The sequence below is a fragment of the Lepidochelys kempii genome, chromosome 8 (genome assembly GCF_965140285.1).
Source record: "Lepidochelys kempii isolate rLepKem1 chromosome 8, rLepKem1.hap1, whole genome shotgun sequence".
NCBI lineage: Eukaryota > Metazoa > Chordata > Testudines > Cheloniidae > Lepidochelys > Lepidochelys kempii.
Window position 1 is genome coordinate 45,951,445 of NC_136387.1, and position 25,623 is coordinate 45,977,067.

Below are 25,623 nucleotides of genomic sequence, written 5' to 3' on the forward strand. Positions count from 1 at the left end.
CTGCAGGAATAAAACATCAGTAATCAGTAAGGTCCTCTATCAGAGCAAATCCTTATAACCATACATCAAAAACCAGTTGCACCATAATCAAAACTGAACTCCCAGTCTTGGGTTCAACAGAGTCCTGAAAGCCTAGGTCTGGAGCCCTGCCTTGACACAGATTTTTGTGTGCTCACGTGCACAAGAGAAGCTAGAGTTAACTCCTTGCGTGCTGAAGATCTGGCATTCCCAATTTTCCACTGCTCCCTTTCACATGTTGCTAAGTTGGATATGTTTTAGCTAGATCCATGTTATACAACAAATATTTGAGGGAGGGAGCTCTAACTATACAGGCTCTTAAACCAAGGCTAGCAATTCAATTTCGAACTGAAATTTCCAACCTTCATTTCCAATCAAGGCGTAGCAGAACAGCCTTGTCATCACTAACACTTGCAAGCAAACAAGTTAAAAGGCAACATGCCACAGTTTCACAGTTCATGACTACAAAGCAAGTGAAAACACACAGTTTCCCCTCCCTAAAAAATGCCACTACGGAGATAACACTTGTACAATGTTACGTTTGTAACAGGTCCAGTAAGCTATGGTACAGAACATTTGCTTTGTTCAGCTAGATTTTCTAGCATATACTGACAGGTTTCAGAGGAACAGCCGTGTTAGTCTTGGTTAGTCTCTAAGGTGCCACAAGTACTCCTTTTCTTTTAGCATATACTGGTAACTCTAAAAAAGTATATACATTCTCCAGATCAACCCAGTGCTCTGACAAATGCATTCATGCTCATTAGACCTATTGTTGTCATTACTGGCTGAGTTCTTGCCTAGTTACTGATTTTTTACTGATATTTAATTGCCCTTTTTTGCAACATTTTGTCATTCCATTTCAGTGCAACAGTCCCAGTGGACATTTCTATACTATTTTTCCTGTCATAAGAGTCTTTAGTAGCATTTCCACCAATAATTTTCCCTGCACAGAAATATAAGGTGGGTTTTTTGGAATAGTGCCAGTAATCAATGAAATTTCCCAAACCTTCATATCAGTGGCTATAAAATGCTGCATTTCTAATACAGATGGATCTGTAGTATGGCTATATACCAACTACTCTCTAATACTGAAGTCTAGCAGCAACCAAATTATCTTGCCTGGAACATTTGGGAGCAAGTTAAGTGAAGCAAGAGACTATGGAGTGTTACTGGACTTGGGGGGGGGGGGTGTTTATCTCCCAAATCTAGAAGCCAGTTACGCAGGGTCTTGGTGCAGTAACCTGCAGGGAACAGATATGGTGCTATGATATCTATGCTGTAATACAGTTAGTGACCAAGTCATGAGTTCTTTGAAATTGGCCTAAGATTTGCAGTAACAAGGATCTTTCAGGGTTAATCTGCCATCTACAGATAAGAATAATTTTAACTAAATGACTGTTCAATCAATTAAAAAAAAAAAAAGCACTGGCTTTTGTATGTTACCATTCCTGTTGTCTGATTTGTGTCCATTTATTCTTTTACGTAGAGACTGTCAGGTTTGGCCAATGTACATGGCAGAGGGGCATTGCTGCCACATGATGGCATATATCACATTAGTAGATGTGCAGATGAATGAGCCCCCCGAGGGTGTGGCTCATGTGGCTGGATCCTCTAATGGTGTTGCTAGAGTACATATGGGAACAGAATAGGCAACGGGGTTTGTTACATGGATTGGTTCCTGGCTTAGTGTTTCTGGTGTGTGGTTGCTGGTGAGTATTTGCTTCAGGTTGGGGGGCTGTCTGTAAGCAAGGACTGGCCTGCTTCAAAAGGTCTGTGAGAGTGAGGGATCATTTTCCAGGATAGATTGTAGATCGTCGATGATGTGCTGGAGAGATTTTAGCTAGGGGCTGTATGTGATGGCCAGTGGTGTCTGTTATTTTCCTTGTTGGGCCTGTCCTGTAGTAGGAATCATAATATACAAAAGCCAGTAGGAGAACACTTCAATCTCCCTGGACTTTCTATAACAGATTTTAAAGTAGCCATACTTCAACAAAAAAAACTTCAAAAACAGACTTCAAAGAGAAACTGCAGAGCTACAATTCATTTGAAAATTTAACACCATTAATTTGTGCTTGAATAGGGCCTGGAAGTGGCTGGCTCACTATAAAATCAATTTTCCCTCTCTTGCTATTGACACCTCCTTATCAATTATTGGGAGTGGACCACATCCACCCTGATTAAATTGGCCCTGTCAACACTGGTTCTCCACTTGTAAGGTAACTCCCTTCTCTTCATGTGTGAGTATATTTATGCCTGCAACTATAATTTTCACTCCATGTTCTGAAGAAGTGGGGTTTTTTACCCACGAAAGCTTATGCCTAAATAAATCTGTTAGTCTTTAAGGTGCCACTGGACTCCTCGTTGTTTTTGTGGAAACAGGCTAACAGGACTACCCCTCTGATACTTGTTCAATCCGTGACAGGCAGCAAGTACCAGGGGTCATAACTGTACTTAGCCTATATAGTTCGCACACAGCCCTGGGGAGGAAAAATTGTGCATCCAGTCATTCCTAAAACTCATTAATTATTTCCTCACTTCCCTGGTAGATGGAGAAACTAAGGCCCTGAGTCTTCCAGCCATTCTTCTGCACTGTTAGTATTCTCCTCTCCTGATGGAGACAGACAATCAGCCAATAACGGATTCCATGTCTGTCCAGCTATATTTGCTGAGCCCATCATTGTGGTATCTGAGTTCCTCTCAAGTGCTCAGAGGCAAAATTGCCTAGAAGTGGCTGAAGGAAACCTCAATCTGGAGAGAGCCACCCCTTCTTTTGAAAAGGGTGAGCTAGGCTATTTCACAGCAGCACCTTCTAGCACCTGGAACCTCTCTTTGGAGATGCTTTCCTCATTGCACCAAGAGGCCAAGGACACAAGTCCTAAGGAGAATGGAAGAGAGGTGTGAGAGTGAGCACACTGTGTGCCTGAAGATGACTCTAGGTAGGAGATGTGAGACAAGTCCAAAAACAGCTTGCTATTGAGCTTAAATGGAGAGGATAAAGAATCCTAATTATCACAATTAGGTGCCTTCCTAATGATCCTATTTAATTCTATGGTCATTGAGGGAGGAGCAAAAGTTAAGGTCCTATACATTCAGGAAGGTGGAGATGCTTTACAGAAGCACGCTTAGAAACCCCTGTGGTCATACTTCTCTCCTGATCTCTGGGATGGCAGAGGCTGGCAGAAGTGTCCCCCAGAAACCAAGTATCTTCAGAAAAGTCATGCCTGCTCCATAGACTGGCCAACAATCACTACTTCTCCCCTTAAGGGCTTGTACTAGAGCTGCTAAGAAATTAATGCCAAAAGTTACTGCACTCTCAGTGGTGGAGTTTTCCAACAGTCAAGGACAAGTGGAGAAAACAATTACTTGGAGAGGGGGCTTGGGGGGGAAGCCCTGAAGAGAAACCTGGGGAAAAAAATGAAACACACACACTATTGTTAGTACCACCATGCTAATTCTGTCAACACTACCTTATCAGTTACATTTCTGCACAAATAAAGAGATCGCATTCAAGCATGCACTAAAGCCTGGAAAACATAAGAAAAAACAACTTTCCAGTATGAAAGATCTTATGTTAAAAGTTCACTGACTTAACATAAGTGAAAGCTTTCAAAAGAGTCTAGATAATGTTTAGAGGGCTGTAGAGAGAGGCTATCCCATGACAGTGATGACAACATGCCAGCCGAAAGCATAGAGATAAAGAGGTGAGATGAAACACTGCTCTGTTCATGCTGATTCTACTTCAGCTGTGCCTTTATTTGCTGCACTAACCAATCAGGATGCTGCCGGTAGGGCCCAGTAAGCAAACTATTGTACGCACCATACAGCCCTTCTCTGTGGCAGGCATCCAGAACATTACAGCATCGTATCAAATCTGCAAAACTACTCCTTTTTCTTGTAAGACAAAGTAAAATTTTCTGTTATCTACTGCCCAGATGGTGTCCTCCACTAATTTCAAGGGGGGTAGGGGGGGAAGAGAATCAGAAAGACTTAAAATGTCTATGTTAAAGAGTAAAATATGTGTCTTCATGCCAATAATGTATTTTGTTCTAACACCGAAACGTTCACTCACATGAGAGGGCTAATTTGCACAGGGTGTTAGTGCGTAGAGGTATGGCATTAAAAAAAATTTATATATACACACACACACACACACACGCAGTGAGATTTTGCATCTCCCTACAAGTATGGGGAGATCAAAAATTCCTGTGTCACCTAACATCACATCAGTATTCTGTACAGAAGTTGCCATTATCATCCACTCTTTATTTGAATGTTTATTTTAGTGAAGGTCTGAGTAGGAAATTATTTCATTCAAAAGTCAGATTTATACATAATTTACTGAATTTCCTATTTGCAATAATTACATGAAAAATAATGTGGGCACACAACCTCCTACAGATGTGGTGATGATATCAATTTCATAAGCTGAACCACCATGTCATGAATGGCTATTACTCATTTCACCTTTGATCACTTTATATGTACCCTGGCAACAAGCCCACCTCCACCAGGACTAATTCTAACATCTCAAATCTCAGTGGCACCAACAAAACCTCTGACAAAAATATATCCTTCTTTTGCTCCAAATATGAACCTTCCCAAAAATGTACACTGGTTTGAGACCCAGATCAGCCAATACAGAATTTTTAATTAGTGATATGGTGGAAGGTCTGATATTTCATTTTCTGTCAGGAGCAGAAATGGGACCTTTTTGTCATTAAAATATCATGAAGGCTTTTGCTTCTGCCTCTGGTAGATCACGAGATGTCAGACCATAAAATTGCCACACTTTTCTATGGAAAAGCTATTTCAGGTCATTTTGAGAGGCTGGAATATTATTGGTTCTAATTTCTCTCTCCTTCTAAAACCCATACAATAGGAATTGCAGTACTAAGGCAGCCTAGCTTTTAGGAGGTTGGATCAATAAAAGCAAGGTGGTTTTAAACCAAAAAGTTTTGTTTCTCATACTAGACATTCACATCTCATTTATCCTGCACATTCCAGCAGCTGCAAAGAACACTGATGTACTGCATGCATGAACCTCAGAATATTACTGAGGCTGATGACACACAAGCTGACAACACACAAGATTAGTGCAAGCTCAAGAGATGTGTAACATTCAAAATTAAGTTAAATTTCTATCTTCCCGCAACCCGAAGACTGAATTACTACCATGGCATAACATTAATGTAGGGTAGGTCTGGTCAAGCCATACCAATGGTTGCCTACTATGAGAAACAACAGTTACCAGCAAGGGAATTAATTTCTCTCTCTCACGTGTGTCATCCATGGCTTTGGCCATAATTGCCAGAACATCACATACAATAGGGTCAGAATATGAACAATCAGTAACAACATAAGGGTGAAGTGGAACATTACACCAAAATCCTTGAAAGAAAATGTTCTTTATTCTCACTAAAAAATAACTGGACACAAACTGAAAGATATGGGCAAGTGGTCCTTCAGTCTAAAGAAGGCCAGGCATACCGAAAAGGAAAAAAAAGAAAAAACATACTCTAGGATTATGCTGATTCCAGTCCCATAAATCCCTCTCCCCAGAGTCAAGGCAAACAAGTCCCAAACTCCCTCGCCTCAGGGTTAACCAAACAGAAGTCCTTTGTTCTCTCCTTTATTCAAGGAGAAAAAAACCCAACAAATCCCAAACATCCTTTTCTCAGCACTTACATGCCCCCACCCCGGCAAACATTTGTTTTCGAATGATTTCCTCTACAGACCAGCTTCCCTCAGAATGACTCTTAGGTTCTCCGGCCACTCCTGGTGCTTAACTTCCTCCTTCTACTCCTTTTATATTTTCCAAGCTAGTTTCCAGGAAAACTAATGAGATTGAGCTGCTGCTAGTCCCAGTCCATTAACCCTTGCCTACCATCATAGAATCCTAATAGCCTAGAATTCTGGGGCTTCATGAACCAAGTCCCACATAGGTAGTATAGCCTATTGCTGTCCAAAACCTGTACTTGGTAGGAAAGGGCACTTCTTTTGTAATGGTTAGTGAAAGAATTAATAGATGACCATGTAGCAACTCTGCAGATGTCATCAGACAAGGATGCCACAGTGCCCCTTATGGAGTGTGTAACAAATTTTCTTTGGTGGATCCAGTTTGGCTGCTGAACAGGTCTGGAATATAGCTCTTTTAATCCACCCTGATACAGAGGTTTAAAATGCCTTACAACTTTTCTTGTGACTGCTACAAAGCATTACGCATTTGCCACTGTTTAATTCATTAAAAACAGAACTTAATACCTATTGCACTTTTAAAAATATCCCAAATACTAGAAATTACTGTGTTAAAAATCTGTTTGATAAACAGCAAACAAATCAAACCTTAAGATAGTTTTAAAATGTAAATTGTATCTTTGTTGATATTCAAAGTGATATTCAGAGTGAAATTCTGGCTGTAGTGAAGTGAATGGTGAAACTCCCATAGAATTCAATCAAATTTCTCCCTTAATTTTGTGGAAGAAAATCTATTTACATATTAGTGTGCAAAAATATTACGCTAAATGTACAATTAATACAAAGCAAAGTTCTCAAATTATAAAATCCCGGCATTGATGCTAGAAGTGCTAGGTTTAAGAGTGCTTCAAAACTCCCCTGTATCTACAGCTATGATTCATAGATTCCAAGACCAGAAGGAACAACTGTGACCTGTGTGTCCTCTTGTATGAATAACACAAGTCACAGAACTTCCCCCCAAAAAATTCCTAGAGCAGATCTGTTAGAAAAAACATCTAATCTTGATTTCAAAATTGCCACTGATGGAGAATCCACCACGACCCTCAGTAAATTGTTCCAGTGGTTAATTAGCCTCACTGTTTAAGATTCAGGACTTGTTTCCAGTCTGAATTTGTTTAGCTTCAACTTCCAGCCATGGGACTGTGTTCCACCTTTCTCTGCTAGATTGAAGAGATTATTAAATATTTGTTCCTTGAGTAGATACTTACAGACTGGAATCAAGTCATCCCTTAATCTCCTTTGTTAAACTAAATGGATTGAGCCCTATGAGGGCTCAAAAAAGAACTAGAGAAATTCACGGAGGATAGGTCCATCAATGGCTATTAGCCAGGATGGGCAGGGATGGTGTCCCTAGCCTCTGTTTGCCAGAAGCTGGGAATGGGTGATAAGGGATGGATCACTTGATGATTGCCTGTTCTGTTCATTACCTCTGGGGCACCTGGCATTGGCCACTGTCAGAAGACAGGCTACTGGGAAAGATGGACCTTTGGTCTAACCCAAGATGGCTTTTTTAATATTCTTACGAGTCTATCCTTTAATCATTCTTCTGGCTCTTCTCAGAACCTCTCCAATTTATCAACATCCTTCTTTAATTGTGGGCACCAGAACTGGATACACTATTCCAGCAGTGGTCACACCAGTGCCAAATACAGAGGTAAAATAAGCTCTCTACTCCTACTCAAGATTCCCCTGTTTAGGCATCCCAGGATCACATTAGCTCTTTTGCCACATCGTCACACGGGTAGCTCATATTCAGCTGACTATCCACCATGACCCCCAAATCTTTTTCAGAGTCCCCCATCCTCTAGAGCATGGCCTGCATTCCTTGTTCCTAGATGGATACATTTACATATAGCCATATTAAAATGCATATTGTTTGCTTGTGCCCAGCTTACCAAGCAATCCAGATCACTCTATTATTGACCTGTCCTCTTCATTATTTCAGATCCCCTAATGTGTGCGTCATCTGTAGACTTTATCAATAATTATTTTATGTTTTCTTCCAGGTCATTAATAAAAATATTAAATAGCATAGGGCCAAGAACCGATCCCTGCAGAACCCAACTGGAACCACAACCACTCAATGACGATTCCCCATTTACAATTACATTTTGAGACCTATCTGCTAGCCAGCTTTTAAGCTATTTAATGTGTGCCATGTGTGCCATAATTTTATACCCTTCTAGTATTTTAATCAAAATGTTGTGCAGTACCAAGTCAAACACCTTACAGAAGTCTAAGTATACTAAGACAACACCATTACCTTTATCAGCCAACCTTGTAATCTCATCAAAAAAAAGTTATCAAATTAGTTTGACAGGATTTATTTTCAATAAACCCATACTGATTTGCATTAATTACAGTACCCTACTTTAAATTTTTGTTATTCGAATCCCATATCAGCTGCTCCATTATCTTGCCCAGAATCAACGTCAGGCTGACAGGCCTATAATTACCTCAGTCATCCCGTTTACCCTTTTTAAATATTGGCATACTATTACCTTTCTTTTCCAGTCTTCTTGAACTTCCACACTGTTCCAAGACTTATTGAAAATCAACTTTAATGATCAAGTGAGCTCCTCAGCCAGCTCTTTTAAAACTCTTGGATGCAAGCTATCTGGGCCTGCTCACATAAAAATGTTGACCTTCAGTAGCTTCTATTTAACATCTTCCAGAGATAATAATGGAGTGGAAAGAGTGTTATCATTCCCATATGATGAGACTATATCATCAATCTTCTCTCACATCCCCAAGGCCATCACAGACAGTCTGGCAGTACATCAAAGCCTGGCACATAAATAAATGGGATCTCTAATCAAATAATGCTGCCTTGTTCATTTCAGTGCAACTCATTAAAAAATATGATACAAGGTCACAGTTAAACTAATAATCTTTTCCCATTATAAACGTATTTACACTACATACTGAGACATGCAGCTCCAAAGGATTGCTAGTAGTCCTTACAGCACCATCAAGCTACCAAACGAAGTGAGTCCATACAATGATATTTATTGTTTGTATTGAGGTAGCATGTAGGAACCCCAGTGATAGACTAGGACCCCACTATGTTATACCAAACACAGAACAAAGAGACTTGTCCCTGACTCAAAGAGTTTACAATGTAGTTAAATAGTCTGTGATTACATCAGTAAACACTAAAAATGTAACCAGTTGGATAAATTATTGTTTATTACAGTGGTCCCCAAACTTTTCACCTCACGTCCCCCTTTACCCCATCCACACACACACCCGCCCTCAGATCCAGGGCCGGGAGAAGGGACGAGGCTTCGGAGGGAAGGATGTGGACAAGGGTAAGGGGGCTGAGGCTGGGGCCAGGGCCACAGCTGGGGCCAGGGCTAGGGCTAGGGCTGGCAGGCGGGGCGCGGCCAGGAGCAGAGCTAGGTGGCACTCCCTCCCCGCCTCTGTGGGGGCTGGCCTGGGCCTAAGCCACACACCCTGAATGTTCCTCTGTGCCACCCAGGGGGTGCACCCAACAGTTTGGGAACCTCTGGCTTATTGGTCAAGGTGTATTAATACAAATATGATGAACCATGACGAGGAGTTATCAAGAGAAGACACCTGCAAATACCTGTATTAGTACAGAGAAACAACGTCACTGCTGAAACACAAAATGGAGACATACACGCTAAAATGTATTGATGCAACATGACTCATACATAATGTCATTACCAAAACATGCTTTGGGTTATATTTGTAGCTAATATACTCTGATCTTATGATCATGCACTCACGCTTCTCTGTGTCAAAATTAGAAAGGAAAAGGAAACTATTGCTTTATGCCTTTAGCTACTGTCTTTTATGTTTACATTCCTTGGTCTTGCAAGTAACGCTGATTGTCATATTAAACATCTTGTCCATTGTTTATTTGTTTTTGTATTTTGTATCTGAAAAAGAAGAGAAATGTAAAAGATCAAAGGATGCTTAAGACTGTATAACTAAACAATCGGAATCATGTGACTGTATAGCTATGTAATTTGTCTACATGATACTATTACTCAGATACAATACAATCAAGCCTTCCACCCTGCTGAAGCAGTGTGAATCAAATGCAGAGATGTCAAGGGCCAGATTAGTGGTGAGAGCGGCAGAGAGAATAGACTGGAACCAAAAAGCATGTGGGAGAGGGTAGAAAAAAAAAAAAAAGCAGTATATGGTCATGTACTTGATCAAATGCAGTGTGTTCTCTAGAGCACCGAATCTGCAGGACACGTTCGTGCAGCCTAATGGCTAACTGCTTTGAAATTAGTTCTATGGCAAAGCACATGATGATTTCTACTGTGGGGATTTGCAGAGGCAATGTTATGAAAGGATAGGCATGACACTGCAGGAAGATAATCCAGTATATATTAAAAACCCAAGGAAGCGTTTGGATTGACATTCTTTAAGGATGCCAAAAGCTAGGTTCTTGTGTAAAAACACCTCGTTCATCAAGTAATAGGGGCTTTTAGATCTGCATAACATAACTAAGTTATTTGTCTTATACGGCTTATTCATCACAATGCGTATCATTTAAGGAGAGAGACTCTATCAGTCTAGATAACTCCTTGTTCAAGTGTATTTTTAGACTTGCTCACCAATGGGTCCTTTTACCACTGCTCATGTGGCAGCTGTAAACACTAATGTAAATGAAAGATGACATTCCTGCATATGAACTTATTTTATAATACTGTTAAATTCTTATACTCCATCTTCCATCTCAGGACTTCACACAGGCGCTATCAAGGTTAACGTTTGAAGCAAGCACCCTTGTATGCATTTTACAGATATGGAAACAGAAACAGAGCGGTTAAGTAACTTGTTCAAGCTGCACAATGAGTCAGTGGCAGAGATGGGAATAGAGTCCCCAAGTCCTGGCTACCTCTATCCTGTTGTAACCATTACACACTTCCTCTCTGTATTTACAGTAGAATAGCCAAGTAGCAGTATTACAAATATCTTTCCTTTAAACGCTCTTCTAGGATTTCTGCTCTGTTTGACCTATTAATAGGGCTATCACATGTTTCAGAAGTTAACGGGAGCAAAATCCTTCAGAGCGTGCCTGTTAGAGAGAACAAAAGAAAAGGACACTGGTAACCTGTTTACTCCCTCTCAGCCACGCCCCAAGTTTAGGACACAATCCTAAGAGGCAGTGAGGACTACATTTTTAAAGTATTTAGGTGTCTCAAGATGCAGATAGGCGCTTCCAAACAACCTCACTAGGCTCCTCCCTCCCACTGGATTTCAAATGGGACATTGAAATCAATAGGCTGTAGGCACCTAGGTGCTTTAGAGAATCTCACTAAGTGCTTATATACCTTTAAAAATCTGGCCACAGGTTCCTCCTGTGAAATAAGTGTTCTCAATTCAAGGGCAACAAAGATCTCAGCATTGTGCTAGATTGGACTGCTAACAAACACCTCTTACATGTTTTAAAGGTTATTTAGGTCCTGAACAGACCCAAAATATTAAGTTCATGGTTACTATAAAGTCATCAATATATCCTAGTCCTATACAGGATAGGAAAGTTACATGAAGAGTATCCTCTATATAACCATTACATAGAAGTGTTCTTTGATTATTCTGAACTGTTGACAATCCAACTGAGCAAGGATCAAACTCTCATGATTCACATCTGGGCTCAAGTCAGATAACATGACACTGTCTGCCTTACAACTAATCATCTGAAAGCTATTTTTTGTAAAGAGAAGGCCTATGAAAATGTTTACATACCATCTGCTAATACATTTTGACTTGACATCCCTACAAACTGCTTAAATACTGGATTAAGAGCCTCAGGTACCAGACTACATGTCCGAGAGCTCACTCTACTGTTCATTATCAAACACAGGTTTCCTTAAAAAAAGGTAAGCATTCTAACAATTAAAGAGTATCTGCCAAAAATAAGGAGGAGGTTGCTTAAACTGAAAATTCTAAGGAAAAAACCTTGCCCTCTACATGAAGAGTATCAATTTGTTCACTTGTTGTCGAATGTATTATAGTGAAGTACACATTTATTTGTGTTTACACATTGCACCTAGCAATAATTCTCTAAGCTTGTATGCATGAATAGCAGTTCAAAATCCACATCTATCAAGTTCATATTTAAGGGTGGCGTAGGGGGAAAGTAATCCATATCACGTATACACATTTAGAGTTTGTAGAACAGTTATAAATATGATATGTTGGAAGGATATTAAAGAGGGAACTAGACAATGGCACATGACCTCTATTCGGTGGAATATATATTTAAATACCCAGAAACAATGCAGTACACCAGAATATTCTGATTAATGGAGTAACCACAAGCAGTACAATGTTTTAATTAAACTGACGGAAAGAAGGGAAATTACATGTTTGAAGAAGAGGATTTCCACTTTCATTCGATCCTTGAGATTAAAAAATACACACACACCCCTGTATTTTAGTTTGAATCTACTGTTGCTTTTCTCTGGTCTGAAAAGCTGGAGAAAAAGCTACCAATTTTCTAGGAGATTCCTCGCTGGTTAATCCTATGACAGTACAATTTATTATTACAGTTAAAATCATTGTAGCCATTGTACTCTATGCCTCCCTAGAATGCACAAACTCCATTAAACAGGTGTTTTCTCTGCAAATATCAAATGCTTAGCTTCGACAGTCAGCTGAACTCTCTTCTTTTTCCCCCTCACAACTTGATATAGACTTTTAGCATTAGCAATTACCACGGCAAGGTAAAAGAATTACATATGCACATGAGGAAATGCTGTCATTTGGGAAACATGCACAGGTACATGTTTCAAAGAGGGACCAAAAACTAGAATAAAAACAACACATACTGCTGCTAAAGAATAAGTACGGGTGAAGAAATGGTCAAGAAATAATGGTAGATTCTAAGAAGGCAGCAAAATCATATTACAGAACAGAACCTCAGGCTTTGAAAATTAAAGTGCACAGTCTGCTGTGTATGTTTGACTGTGAATGACGTGATTATAATCAAAAGTCTACATACATCCCGTATAAAGCAATTACTTTGCCACATGCCAATTACATTAAGCAAAGTAGAAAATAGAGAGTTTTCATTTTTGAAATCTAATTATTAATATTTAAATATTCATAAAAGTCAGAAAATAAGGTTATTCCACTTAGGACTGAATAAAGAGCCTCTGAAAAGAGCACAATAAGCATAGGGGAGCTGCCATCTTAAAAATTCACTCTGCTGAATGGATTCTCCTCTGGACAAGTCTCTGCTGTGCTTTTCCCAACTTCTGAAAGCCATTCACATTATGTACAATTTACAAGTTTGCTTCCTGCCCTCCTGCCATTATTTTTCTTTTATATTATTACTCATTAGCTTCCAGGGAAAATTTTCAAAAAGCACAAATGGGGTACAGACCTTGATCAGGCACCTACTAAAGTCAATGGTACAGAACCAGGCACAGATCCTCAAAGGTACTTGGGCCCCTAACTTCCATTGATTTAAACAGCAGTTAAGCCCCTAATGCTTTTGAGGATCTGAGCCTAGGTGCCCAATTCTCATTGACTTGCAATGGCAATCAGGTACCTAACTTTTCTTTATGCCTTTGACTTTCTCTCCTGCTGGCTCCCACACTGCTAGACTCCTTGGTTATTAGTTTGTGCACATTTACTTTTACTACAATTATCCACCAAGGCTGGGGGAGGGGACACAGAATGGAAGAATGTGTGTTGTTCTTACAGTCTGCGTTCCTCAGACAGTGGTAGACAATACTGTTTCCTCCAAATGTGTACCACAAATGCTCCCCTGGGGGAAGGACTCGCCAGAAGGGCGCAGACAACCTCTCATTTGTTCTCCAGAGTCTTAAGAGAGTCTCTAGATGTTACACTGTCAAAGAAAACCTTCAAAATATGCCCCAAATGTAACCAAATCAGAAATCTCTGCCTAAGTTTGCACTGACTCCAAAATACCGGCTCTGAACTGTGAACATTATGCGTTTCAATGGGTGCTAACTCAGCTATCAGTGATGATGCTGTTGAAATTGCATGAACTTGCAATAGTGCATTTAAAGTAAGTAACACAAATTTCGCCCTGCTACAGGAGTCTCATTACGACAAGAATTTCTGGCCATTGCTCAGTTTTGTGAAAGCAAAATAATAATACCTATCTCAAAGTCCTTTGCAAAGGAAGCAAGTATTATTTACTCCCATTTTACTGATGGGGAAACAAAGGCACAGCACGGTGACAATACCCAGCTGGATGTGGCAGAGCAGGGATAGACAACCTGGGTTCTATCAGTCCCAGTCTAGTGCTCTATCCACCAGTCCACACTGCTCCCCAGGGCTGTCCTTATCCCTATGCAAAGTATGCAGCTGCGTAGGGCACCAGGAAATTTGGAATGCCCTGCGCAGCTGCATGCTGCTCCAGCCTCTGCCCCTCCTCTACCCTAGGGCCCCTGCCCCTGCTCCACCCCAGCCCTGCCCCCACTCCACCCATTCCCCAAAGCCCCCGCCCCATTCCGCTCCACCTCTTCCCGCCCCTGAGGAGTGCTGCAGAGCCAGGCCTGTGCTCCCCGGTGGCAGGAAGTGCAGTGACCCGGCCCCAGCCACATCACCGGTGAGTGCTGGGGAGGGGTGGTTCCCTCCTACCCCCCAAGCCAACTGCCTCCCCCACCCCCCCCGAGGCCTGGGGCTCCACACACACCTCGCGGGGGGACTACATAGGGCCCCAGAATGGCTAGGGACAGCCCTGCTGCCCCCTTCACATAATTCCAAAGTTTGTAGTTTGTAACTGCAAGTTCAGAGACCAGACTTCCACTGACTGCCATTAGTACTTCTGTGCCCTCCACAACCTCCACTATTAAACAAACTTCATACTGCTACCTTAGAGGACAAAACCAATGTGCATCATTCACCCATTGCACAGACAAGATAACTGAGAACTTGTACAAAATCACTTCACTCAGAGCTGGAAACAGAACCCAAGTCTTAGAGTCAAGCCTCAGACATTCTCCCATACAGCCTTTCAGAAGGGCTACTGCAAACTAGATGCTGCTGTACTCCACACTAACACAGTGTGCCTACACCTAGCAGTCAGGTCACAGAGATTCACAACTCATAGTGCTTTCACACTAGAAAATCTGATTACTCAAGTAGTAGAGAGAGGCTCATGCTTTTACATCCAGCGATCCAGCTTCCACAGACAACCCCAACAGGGACATTGTCACAGTAGTTATGCTGTCTGTAACCAATAGTCCCCAATCTACTCCCAGTGCTAAAATGAGAAACCAAGAATCCTGATGCCCAGCATTCCACTACTGCCTCACAAACACTTGTGAAATCCACTGACAACATGCGTCACATCTCCATGCATGGTCTGGTCCACACAGGATAACATACTTTCCCACCACAGGTAATGCTATAGCTGAAGTGGAGTGATCTGTACTGTGGTTATGAAGACTGTGGGTTCAAAAACTGCTGATGAAAAAAGAATACATATATGTGTAAGTGAGTGTAAGGACCGTGGACTGATTTTATATTGCAAAACATGGTATTTGATGTGGATTTGAATGCTCTGTTATTACCTGTTTTACAGTTACATTTTCACTATCTGTATTTGGTTTAGTGACAACTTTCCCTTGGATACAACAAGGTAAAGCACACTCAGCATGCGTGAGACTGACAGCAATGTATGAGAGATTTTGCATATGTCCGAGTAGGATGTCATGCCTGTGTAAACTCCAAAAAGGTAAGAACTTGATTTAATAAGGTTATTGTTTCCAAAAATTTAGCTTCACTCTCATCAGTATTTATAGGGACAGCAATGCCCTGAGGCATCCCAGTGCATAGGTGCTGGAACTAGTGGTGCTAGGGTTGCAGCCTCACCCTCTGGCTTGAAGTGGTTTCCATCATATACGGGGTTTACAGTTTGGTTCAGTGGCTCTCAGCACCCCCACTATACAAACTGTTCCAGTACCCCTGTCCCAGTGAGTTGTAAAGCCTGTCACTGGTAGGTCACCAGTGTAAATCCAGCCCAGCTCAGCAGGGATTAAAAGGTTGTAGCCATCACAACTATATGAGATGAGTCTGACAAGTCCATGTTGCAGTTCCCACATCATGGACTCACCACTTTACTTTGCACTAGATGGTAGTCTCTTACCACTAGTATCAGAGGGGTAACCATGTTAGTCTGCATCCACAAAAACGACAAGGAGTCTAGTGGCACCTTAAATACTAACATTTATTAGGGCATAAAGCTTTTGTGAGTAAAAAACCCACTTCTTTAAGGTGCCACCAGACTCCTTGTTGTTTTTGTCTCTTACCACATTTTGTAAAGAGCCTAGAACTATGGGTCCTCAGGATCCTCACTGCAGGAGCTCTCACTAGAAGATCAAAATGATCTTCTTTACTATAAGCGTGAAAGTGGGCAACACTGCAATTGTCAAAAACACTGCAGGTGGGCAGGGGGAGTGCAAAAATGATAAATCAGTCCAAAAACATGATTTAAACTCTTGGTTGGTGGTTTTTTGTTTTGTTTTTTAAACTCACATTTTCGGGGCCAATCCCAGGATTTTTGAACTTTTGGGACTGGCAGTTCTGTCAATACCAGCTGGCTATTTCATTGCTTATCAAAGCACGTGAGAAAGGAGAAGTATTGTATTATAAATATCTACACACCAACAGTTTCCAAAGGAGGGAGCACTATGTGGAAGACATGCACATCTTAATTTAGGGTAAGTGCTCCCACACATGGTGAGGTTATACTGAGCAGCACATTGGTTTGTTCCCCCCCCCCTTAAGTGGATCTCTGCTTTCAAAAGGTTAGAAAATGCTGATATATTACACCAGTATTTAACACCACATTTGGTTCTGTACATGCACTATGAATTGTACAAGCGTTTATACATATGCCGGTATACCACCTTTGGCAAAAATTTGAAGAAAAAAAATGAAAAAATCTAAAAGACTGAATTCTGAATACTGTAGCATAAAGTTCCTACTGTATGTCCTGCCAAGTAATGCCTACTACAATGGCAATGAGTGAGACCAAAACACAGCCACAAAGGCTACAACACTGCATACAACAATAATAGTTGACAATAGTTATATATATATATATATAATAGTTGACAATAGTTATATCAGTTTTAAGCCAAACCCATTGATCAGCAAAAACTAGAATCCCATGTGGTATTTATAGTTGTTTCTTCAACATTTATATTTTCCCAGAAAAATCACTATTAAGTATCCAAGCATAATAAGATTTTAACTGATGTTATCCAAGTTATACTAATTTTTTTCTACATCACAGAAACAAATGAGCTCTTCATAAATATTCTGAGACCGAACAGTTTTCGGTTAAAGGCCAATAAACCTTATGACAGGTTTCAGAGTAGCAGCCATGTTAGTCTGTATCCGCAAAAAGAAAAGGAGTACTTGTGGCACCTTACAACAATAAATTTGTTAGTCTCTAATGTGCCACAAGTACTCTTTTTCTTTTTGCGAATAAACTTTATGTCCTCCTTAAAAAATAAAAAAAGCTCTATTCCCCTAATCATTTTACATTCCCTTGATTAGTTCTGCAGCACTGGAAGTTGTGAAATATGCCAATGGCGACTAGCTCCTGCATAACCTTTGTGCCCAGTAGCAATCGCATCAGGAACCTTGTCTATTTCTCAGAGGGAAGTACAGATTGAGCTCAACACAACACCGTCCTCTTGGATCTCTAGCACAGATAAACTGCACAAGAAAGGTAAATGATAGCCCATTCCCATACGTGATCTGTGAAGTCAGTTGTATGATTTTAATGCTACAGATCTTTCAGCCAAGAGAAAGATTTGGACAAACATACACTCCCCCAAAACATGCACAACATGGATTTCTCCAATATATACACATCAGTATTTACAGACACAAAACCTTTGTTTCTGACACCTGCGAGGAAATTTGTGGCTCTCGTTGGATGGGATTCACTAGAGACTACAACATGTTTCTTCTCTTTATTAAACCCCCCACCCCCGTCGGTTTTGTAAGGGTTGCTTAAGAAAGCATTTAACCTGAAATAAATGACATGGGTGGGTGCTGTTTTCTGGAGTGACTTAGCATCCCTGGCTGGCTGGCAGCAGCCTCTGCAGGCTGTGAGCAAACCTTCGTTAACTGGAAGATATCAAAATCCCCCAGCCATCCCTCCCTGCACTATTCCCTCGTAATTCAACCTTGTACAATTCTACCAGCAACCCATCTGGGGCAAGTCACCTCTCCCTGGCCCTTCGGTTCTCACAGCAAGGAAGGACAAGTGGATTTTCATAACGACTTTGCAAAGAGCTATAAATGTTACGGCCTCCGCTGATTTACCTGCCCCCAGAGCTTTTGCTGACTCAAGCATTAACTGTAAAGGGCACCCCGTGGGGAGGGGGAATTTCAGGGAGGCAATTCGCGGGGGGAAGCTGTGGGTTTGGGGGATGTTAGCAGGGTGAGTGGTTTCAGAGAAGGGATTTGGAGGAGCCCCGGGATTTGGGGCTGTAGATCCGAGGGGGTGGGAGAGGGGTAATTCCCAAGAGGTAGCTCAGGGAAGGCTGAGGGCCAGGGGATAACAGGAGGAAGCGGTAGCTTTCGGGGGGCGAGAGGGGCCGGGGGAGGCTGCGGGTTCGGCGGGGGGCGCGAGGGTGATAAAGGGGGCCGGGGCCGTTAGAGGGGGCCGGGAGGCGTGATAACCGGGGCGGGGGGGCGCGATGGGCTCGGCAGCCGGCTCCGCCTGAGCTCGCCCCGGCCCGCCGGGCTCCCCGCCGCCCCTCACCTGGAGACGAAGTTCTCCAGCACCGAGCTCTTGCCGGCGCTTTGCCCGCCCACCACGGCGATCTGCGGCAGCTCCAACAGGCAGCTCTGCCCCAGCGCCGCGAAGGCGTCCTGCAGCCGGTTCACCAGCTCGATGAGCCCCTCCATCCCGCCGCCGCCGAGGACAGGTAACGGACCAGGCTGAGCGGCGCGCGCATGCCCAGTGCCCAGCGCGCCCGGGGGCGGTGCCGCCCAGCCAGGCCACGCCCACTGCGCCGGCAGGACACGCCCCCTCCACGCGCCCGCGCGCACACGACACTTCACATAGATGGGGGCGGGGGGGTTAAAAGCTAAATCATGAGATTATTTTTTACCCGCTCCGTTGTGTTCACCTTTTGCTGTCTGCAGATGTTAGGGACACAGAGGTCACGTTTTCAAGCTTTTCTCCATACCTCTAGGGCCTCAAAACTTTTGTTTTTAAAATGAGGGCCAAGAGCAGGGGGTCAAACAAACAAACAAACGTTGCAACCAGCTTCTGTTCTAAACCCCTTCTTTCTATCCTACCTCTGACTGTGGGTTGGAGAAAGCACGACTTACCTAAAAGGACAGTAAGGCATTTCTAATGTATCTGAAGAAACCCTGCTAATTAGCTGAGGATTATTTTTAATCTATTTTTGGTCTCCTCCTAGCTCAACTATAGCTTCTTACTACCCCCTTCCAACTCCCCCTTCAGCTAGCACTCCTTGAAAATGCTTTAGACAGCTGTTTATGAAGAAAATTGTTTACAATAAAGCAAAAAGGAGTACTCAGCTCTGGGCTAGCAACCTCTGGCTGAAGGAACATAAGTGAGGGGCTGGGTGTCAAATCTTATGTGTTCAATGTTTATATAAATGGTTTTAAAATGGTGAAGCTGTATCGTGATCAGGGAACTGGGCCTATCTTCCTACCAGAGGCCATGTATCAGAGACCTACCAGCTAGCCCCCAGCTGATAGCAATATAGCAACTTGATCACTAAAATAGGGCACCTTAGAGATTAACAAGTTTATTAGAGTATAAGCTTTCCTGAGCTACAGCTCACTTCATCGGATGCATTCAGTGGAAAATATAGTGGGAAGACTTTATATGCACAGAGAACATGAACCCAGGGGTGTTACCATACACACTGTAACAAGAGTGATGGTAACACCCCTGGGTTCATGTTCTCTGTGCATATAAAGTCTTCCCACTATATTTTCCACTGAATGCATCCGATGAAGTGAGCTGTAGCTCAGGAAAGCTTATACTCCAATAAATTTGTGAGTCTCTAAGATACCATAAGGACTCTTTCTTTTTACGGATACAGACTAACATGGCTGCTACTCTGAAACCTACAATAACGCAAGTTATGAATGATTTTCAGCATTATACATACTGTGTAAGCCTGCTTTTGGCTAGTTGCACCCTAGAGAGGACAGCTTTTCTTTTGTATGCGGTGTTAGTGTAGCCATGTTGGTCCCAGAATATTAGAGAGATGAAGTGGGTGACAAGGTGACTTGTCTCTCTTACCAACAGAAGTTGGTCCAATGAAAGCTATTATCTCCTGCACCTTGTCTCAGCCTTTTTTCTAGTTTGAGTGGTAATGGCCTGTTCTTTTTGGAACTCTTGAACAAGGTTTCTGCCTCCAGCTTTGCATGTGTTTAGGCTCCCTCCTACAACTGGCTTCATGTGTCCAGATGGCTGCTCCCCCACAGAGCCCCATTTATATAAAGGGTTCTGCACAGAAGCCACCCACACAGAGCCAGTTGGAAGATTAAAGAACCTTGAAGATGCTATGGCCTCTCCCCCATGAAGGTTCCATCAAAGATCCCATTCTAAGACTGATTTTCATTCATCTTGTAACAAAAAGGAAAGCAAGCTGTAAAGAAAACCAAGCTTGCAATATTGTATGGTTAAAAAGCTGAAAATTATAATGTCCTGTAAAAATTCAGTAAATATTTCTTGACCTGAGGAAATTTAAATGTCTCCTTTTTTAAAACGTTGGCAAAGTGGCCGTGGATCTGCTCCAAGAAGTGACATTACACCACAAAACATGAAACTTAAGTAGAGTTTGACACTGGCTCGTACAACAGCCACTTTTCAAGAATAGGGAGAGTAAAGAAGTTGCCATTATTTTAAACTAGAAATGATTCTCTGACAGTGAAATTGATGCAGAATATTTTCATTGCTGACATCTGAACTGGTCCAGGCTACAAGATATGGACAAATGACTCTGCCTGCTCCATTATCTACTAAAACTCCCCCTGAGCTTAGGGAGAATATGTGGGAAACCATTTTCTTAAAGTGGTGAACTTCAGCGAGTTGCTGAAAGTTACAGGGAATGTGTTACAGTGCCAGAAACTGAAACTCGGTCTCAAGGTGACAAACCCGGCCTCATCTAATCTACTAGACCTGTGGTTCTCAATCTGTTTTGGTCTGTCACTGTGACCCACACAATGACCAAAAAATAGTCCTGTATCCCAACTCCCACAATCCTAAATCATAGGATAGGATTCTGAACCACTTAAGGAGAGGAAAGCGATCAGGAACAGTCAGCAGGGATTCACCACGGGCAAGCCATGCCGGAGTATTCTAATTGCCTTCTATGACGAGATAACTGGCTCTGTGGATGAGGGGAAAGCAGCAGATGTGACAGAAAGAAAGAAAATTATCCTATCATAGAATATCAGGGTTGGAAGGGACCTCATCTAGTCCAACCCCCTACTCAAAGCAGGGCCAATCCCAGCCAGGGCTTTGTCAAGCCTGACCTTAAAAATCTCTAAGGAAAGAGATTCCACCACCTCCCTAGGTAATGCATTCCAGTGCTTTACCACCATCCTAGTGAAAAAGATTTTCCTAACATCCAACCTAAACCTCCCCCACTGCAACTTGAGACCATTACTCCTTGTTCTGTCATCTGCTACCACTGAGATGAGTCTAGATCCAGCCTCTTTCAAACCCCCTTTCAGGTAGTAGAAAGCAGCTATCAAATCCCCCCTCATTCTTCTCTTCCACAGACTAAACAATCCCAGTTCCCTCAGTCTCTTCTCATAAATCATGTGTTCCAGTCTCCTAGTCATTTTGTTGCCCTCCGCTGGACTCTTTCCAATTTTTCCACATCCTTCTTGTAGTGAGGGGCCCAAAACTGGACACAGTACTCCAGATGAGGCCTCACCAATGTCGAATAGAGGGGAACGATCACATCCCTCGATCTGCTGGCAATGCCCCTACTTATACATCCCAAAATGCCGTTAACAGTGTGCCCTTGTTGCCAAGAAGGCTGACTCACATCCAGTTTCTCGTCCACCATAACCCCTTGGTCCTTTTCTGTAGAACTGCTGCCTAGCCATTTGGTCCCTAGTCTGTCGCGGTGCATGGGATTCTTCCATCCTAAGTGCAAGACTCTGCACTTGTCCTTGTTGAACCTCATCAGAATTCTTTTGGCCCAATCCTCTAATTTGTCTAGGTCCCTCTGTATCCTATCTACCTCTCCTCCCAGTTTAGTGTCATCTGCAAACTTGCTGAGGGTGCAGTCCATGCCATCCTCCAGATCATTAATGAAGATCTTGAACAAAACTGGCCCCAGAAGATATTAACAAAACTGGACCGACCCTTGGGGCACTCTGCTTGATACTGACATGGAGTCACTATTCACTACCTGTTGAACCCGACAATCTAGCCAGCTTTCTATCCACCTTATAGTCCATTCATCCAGCCCATACTTCTTTAACTTGCTGGCAAGAATACTGTGGGAGACTGTGTCAAAAGCTTTGCTAAAGTCAAGGAACATGTGACAGGTACAGAATCATAGGAGATCTACAATCCAATCCAGTGAGCACAGAGGTGAGAATGCAAACTGCTAGGCAAAGTCATTCAAAAATTTCAACAATACTTTGATTCACAGAAGAATGTCACTTGGTAAAGATGCATTTTCTTTTGAAAGAACTAAGTACCAGGTGAGACCATTGACTATTATGTTATGGACCTGAGTAAGAAAGCAAAGCCATGTCAATTTCAAGAGTTGTTTTTCTGTTGGTTTTTTTTTTTTTTTTTATTTAAGAGATAGCAATAAAATAGTGATTGTCTGTTTCTATAGAAAACAAATTTAAAAGCCAGGCTATTCCCTTCATATCCAGGCCAGGAATCACAGTCACTTGATGAACAGGAGCAGCCCCAGTGCTCAGTGATTTAGGGTTCCCACTTTAGGATTAAGGTAGTGTGTACTTTATACTTGGTGGTAGGCGTCCTGTGCAAATGTTAAGCTTTGTAGTTCAGTTCTGCATTCGTTTTGGCATACATGTCATAAATTGCATCCAGCACAGGAGTGGCTTTCGCTAGGAACAGGTGGATCTTCTCTAGAGTCTCCTCCTCGTTCACTTCTTTTCCTTTCTCAAGAGCCTTCAGTAAATCCGACTTGTATGGAAGAGCATAGACGGATCCTGAAAAGAGCTTCTGCAGCATCCAGCCGTGATATTTCTTCAGAGCTATTTCATAGGCTTTCAGGCAGATTGTTTAGAAAAAGTTTTTGGTGTTACTGATAATTTTTTAAATAACTAAGTCGAAGCAAGGTTGACTTTATTTGTCAAGAGCAATGGATGGTTGCAGAGCTACTGAAAACTGTGCTTCCCAAATGAAAGTGTTAGCAACCAGAAAGAACTGCAGATCATTTAATTAAAAATGTGTACCGATGGTAAAACTAGAGTAGAAGGGTAATCAAATGCCAGGGATCATATTTGTTTGCAGTCATGACACAAAGGTCCTGCATGCAATAAAAGTCACCATTTTGCAAAATATGTCACTCAGCAAAAGCTGCAAAGAAATACAAAAGCAAAAATAGATTCATCAATATTCAGCTGAAGGACAGAGTGATGAGAAGGAGCTGGCCTCTTAATAAATTTACAAAGCAAAGTTCTACAAAGTCATTTGTAACACTGGAAATAAATGAACAAAGTGAACTGTAAAACAGATTCAAGGTAATCCCTGCAAGCAGAGACATTCTGTAGATGGACAAGTTTCAAAGCAGCAGCCATGTTAGTCTGTATTCGCAAAAGAAAAGGAGACTAACCAATTTATTTGAGCATAAGCTTTCGTGAGCTACAGCTCACTTCATTGGCCGATGAAGTGAGCTGTAGCTCATGAAAGCTTATGCTGAAATAAATTGGTTAATCCCTAAGGTGCCACAAGTACTCCTTTTCTTTTGTAAATGGACAGTTATTTTGAAGAGTTTGAAACTGGAGGTGCTGTGTGTACTTGTATTGAATAGCAATCTGGAAAAAGGAGATAATCAAATGGGTGTGCAACTTGTCTGCAGAATAGAATGCAAAAAATATTCAAGAGTTTGGTGAAGTGATTAACCAAACAGGATGCATTTTGAGTGTATACAACACAACACACTGATATAAATCCCAGTGTCCCTCCAAACATGCATGCACCACATAAAAATCAGAAAAGCTGAACTTTGCCAGATGGTAACTTTGAGCATGTGGGTAGTCCCATGAAGCCAACATGGGAGCACTATATGGGTACCCGCATGGCCCCACAGTATGCCAACATTTTTATGGCTGACTTAGAACAATGCTTCCTCAGTTCTCATCCCCTAATGCCCCTACTCTACGTGCGCTACACTGATATCATCTGGACCCATGGAAAAGAAACCCTTGAGGAATTTCAACTATTTCCATCCCACCATCAACCTCAGCCTGGACCAGTCCACACAAGAGATCCACTTCTAGACACTACAGTGCTAATAAGCGATGGTCACATAACCACCACCCTATACCAGAAACCTACTGACCGCTATACTTACCTACATGCCTCCAGTTTTCATGCAGACAAGGGATTGTGTGGTGTGGTCTACAGCCAAGCTCTACGATACAACTGCATTTGCTCCAACCCCTCAGACAGATCTCTACCAAGCATTCTGACAACTACAATATCCACCTGCTGAAGTGAAGAAACAGATTGACAGAGCCAGAAGAGTACCCAGAAGTTACCTACTACGGGACAGGCCCAAAAAAGAAAACAGAACGCCACTAGCTATCACCTTCAGCCCCCAACTAAAACCTCTCCAACGCATCATCAAGGATCTACAACCTGTCCTGAAGGATGACCCATCACTCACAGATCTTGGGAGACAGGACAGTCCTTGCTTACAGACAGCCCCCCAACCTGAAGCAAATACTCACCAGCAACCACACACCACACACGCTAACCCTGGAACCTATCCTTGCAATGAAGCCTGTTGCCAACTGTGCCCACATATCTATTCAGGGGACATCATCACAGGGCCTAATCACATCAGCCACACTATCAGAGGCTCGTTCACCTGTGCATCTACTAATGTGATATATGCCATCATGTGCCAGCAATGCCCCTCTGCCATGTACATTGGCCAAACTGGACAGTCTCTATGTAAAAGACTAAACGGACTCAAATCAGACGTCAAGAATTAGACCATTCAAAAGCCAGTCGGAGAACACGTCAATCTCTTTGGTCACTCGATTACAGACCTAAAAGTGGCAATTCTTCAACAAAAAAACTTCAAAAACAGACTCCAACGAGAGACTGCTGAATTACAATTAATTTAGGCTTGAATACAGTTTGCAAATTAATTCCATCAAGACTGGGAGTGGATGGGTCATTACACAAAGTAAAACTATTTCCCCTTGTTTCCCCCCCACACACTGTTCTTCACAAGTTTTTGTCAACTGCTGGAAATGGCCCATCTTGATTATCACTACAAAAGGTTCCCCCCACTCTCCTGCTAGTAATAACTCACCTTACCTGATCACTCTTGTTACAGTGTGTATGGTAACACCCACTGTTTCATGTTCTCCGTGTATATAGTCTCCCCACTGTATTTTCCACTGCATGCATCCGATGAAGTGAGCTGTAGCTCACGAAAGCTTATGCTCAAATAAATTTGTTAGTCTAAGGTGCCACAAGTACTCCTTTTCTTTTTTTAATTGACACAATGGATTTCAAGAAGGCAGATTTTAGCAAACTCAGGGAGTTGGTAGGTAAATCCCATGGGAAGCAAGTCTAAGGGAAAAAGCAATTGAAGACAGTTGGCAATTTTTCAAAGAGACATTATTAAGGGCACAAGAGCA

At 42.2% G+C, this 25,623-nt stretch overlaps 1 protein-coding gene across 6 annotated transcripts in view; it reads right to left on the minus strand.

The window, feature by feature from the left end:
• The window catches only part of DNM3 (dynamin 3), a 298,280-nt gene extending 279,544 nt beyond the window's left edge, over positions 1 to 18,736 (minus strand). For 5 of the 6 annotated variants that reach the window (XR_013636160.1, XM_073356327.1, XM_078854046.1 and 2 more), the window contains exon 1: positions 18,521 to 18,736. Coding sequence is in view for 5 of the 6 variants with exons in the window: in XM_073356327.1 (XP_073212428.1) it covers positions 18,521 to 18,666 (146 nt within the window). In the remaining variant the exon portion in view is untranslated. The remainder of the gene's footprint in view (positions 1 to 18,520) is intronic. The other variant, XM_073356325.2, reaches the window with a different exon arrangement.
• Between the last annotated feature and the right edge of the window lie 6,887 nt (positions 18,737 to 25,623).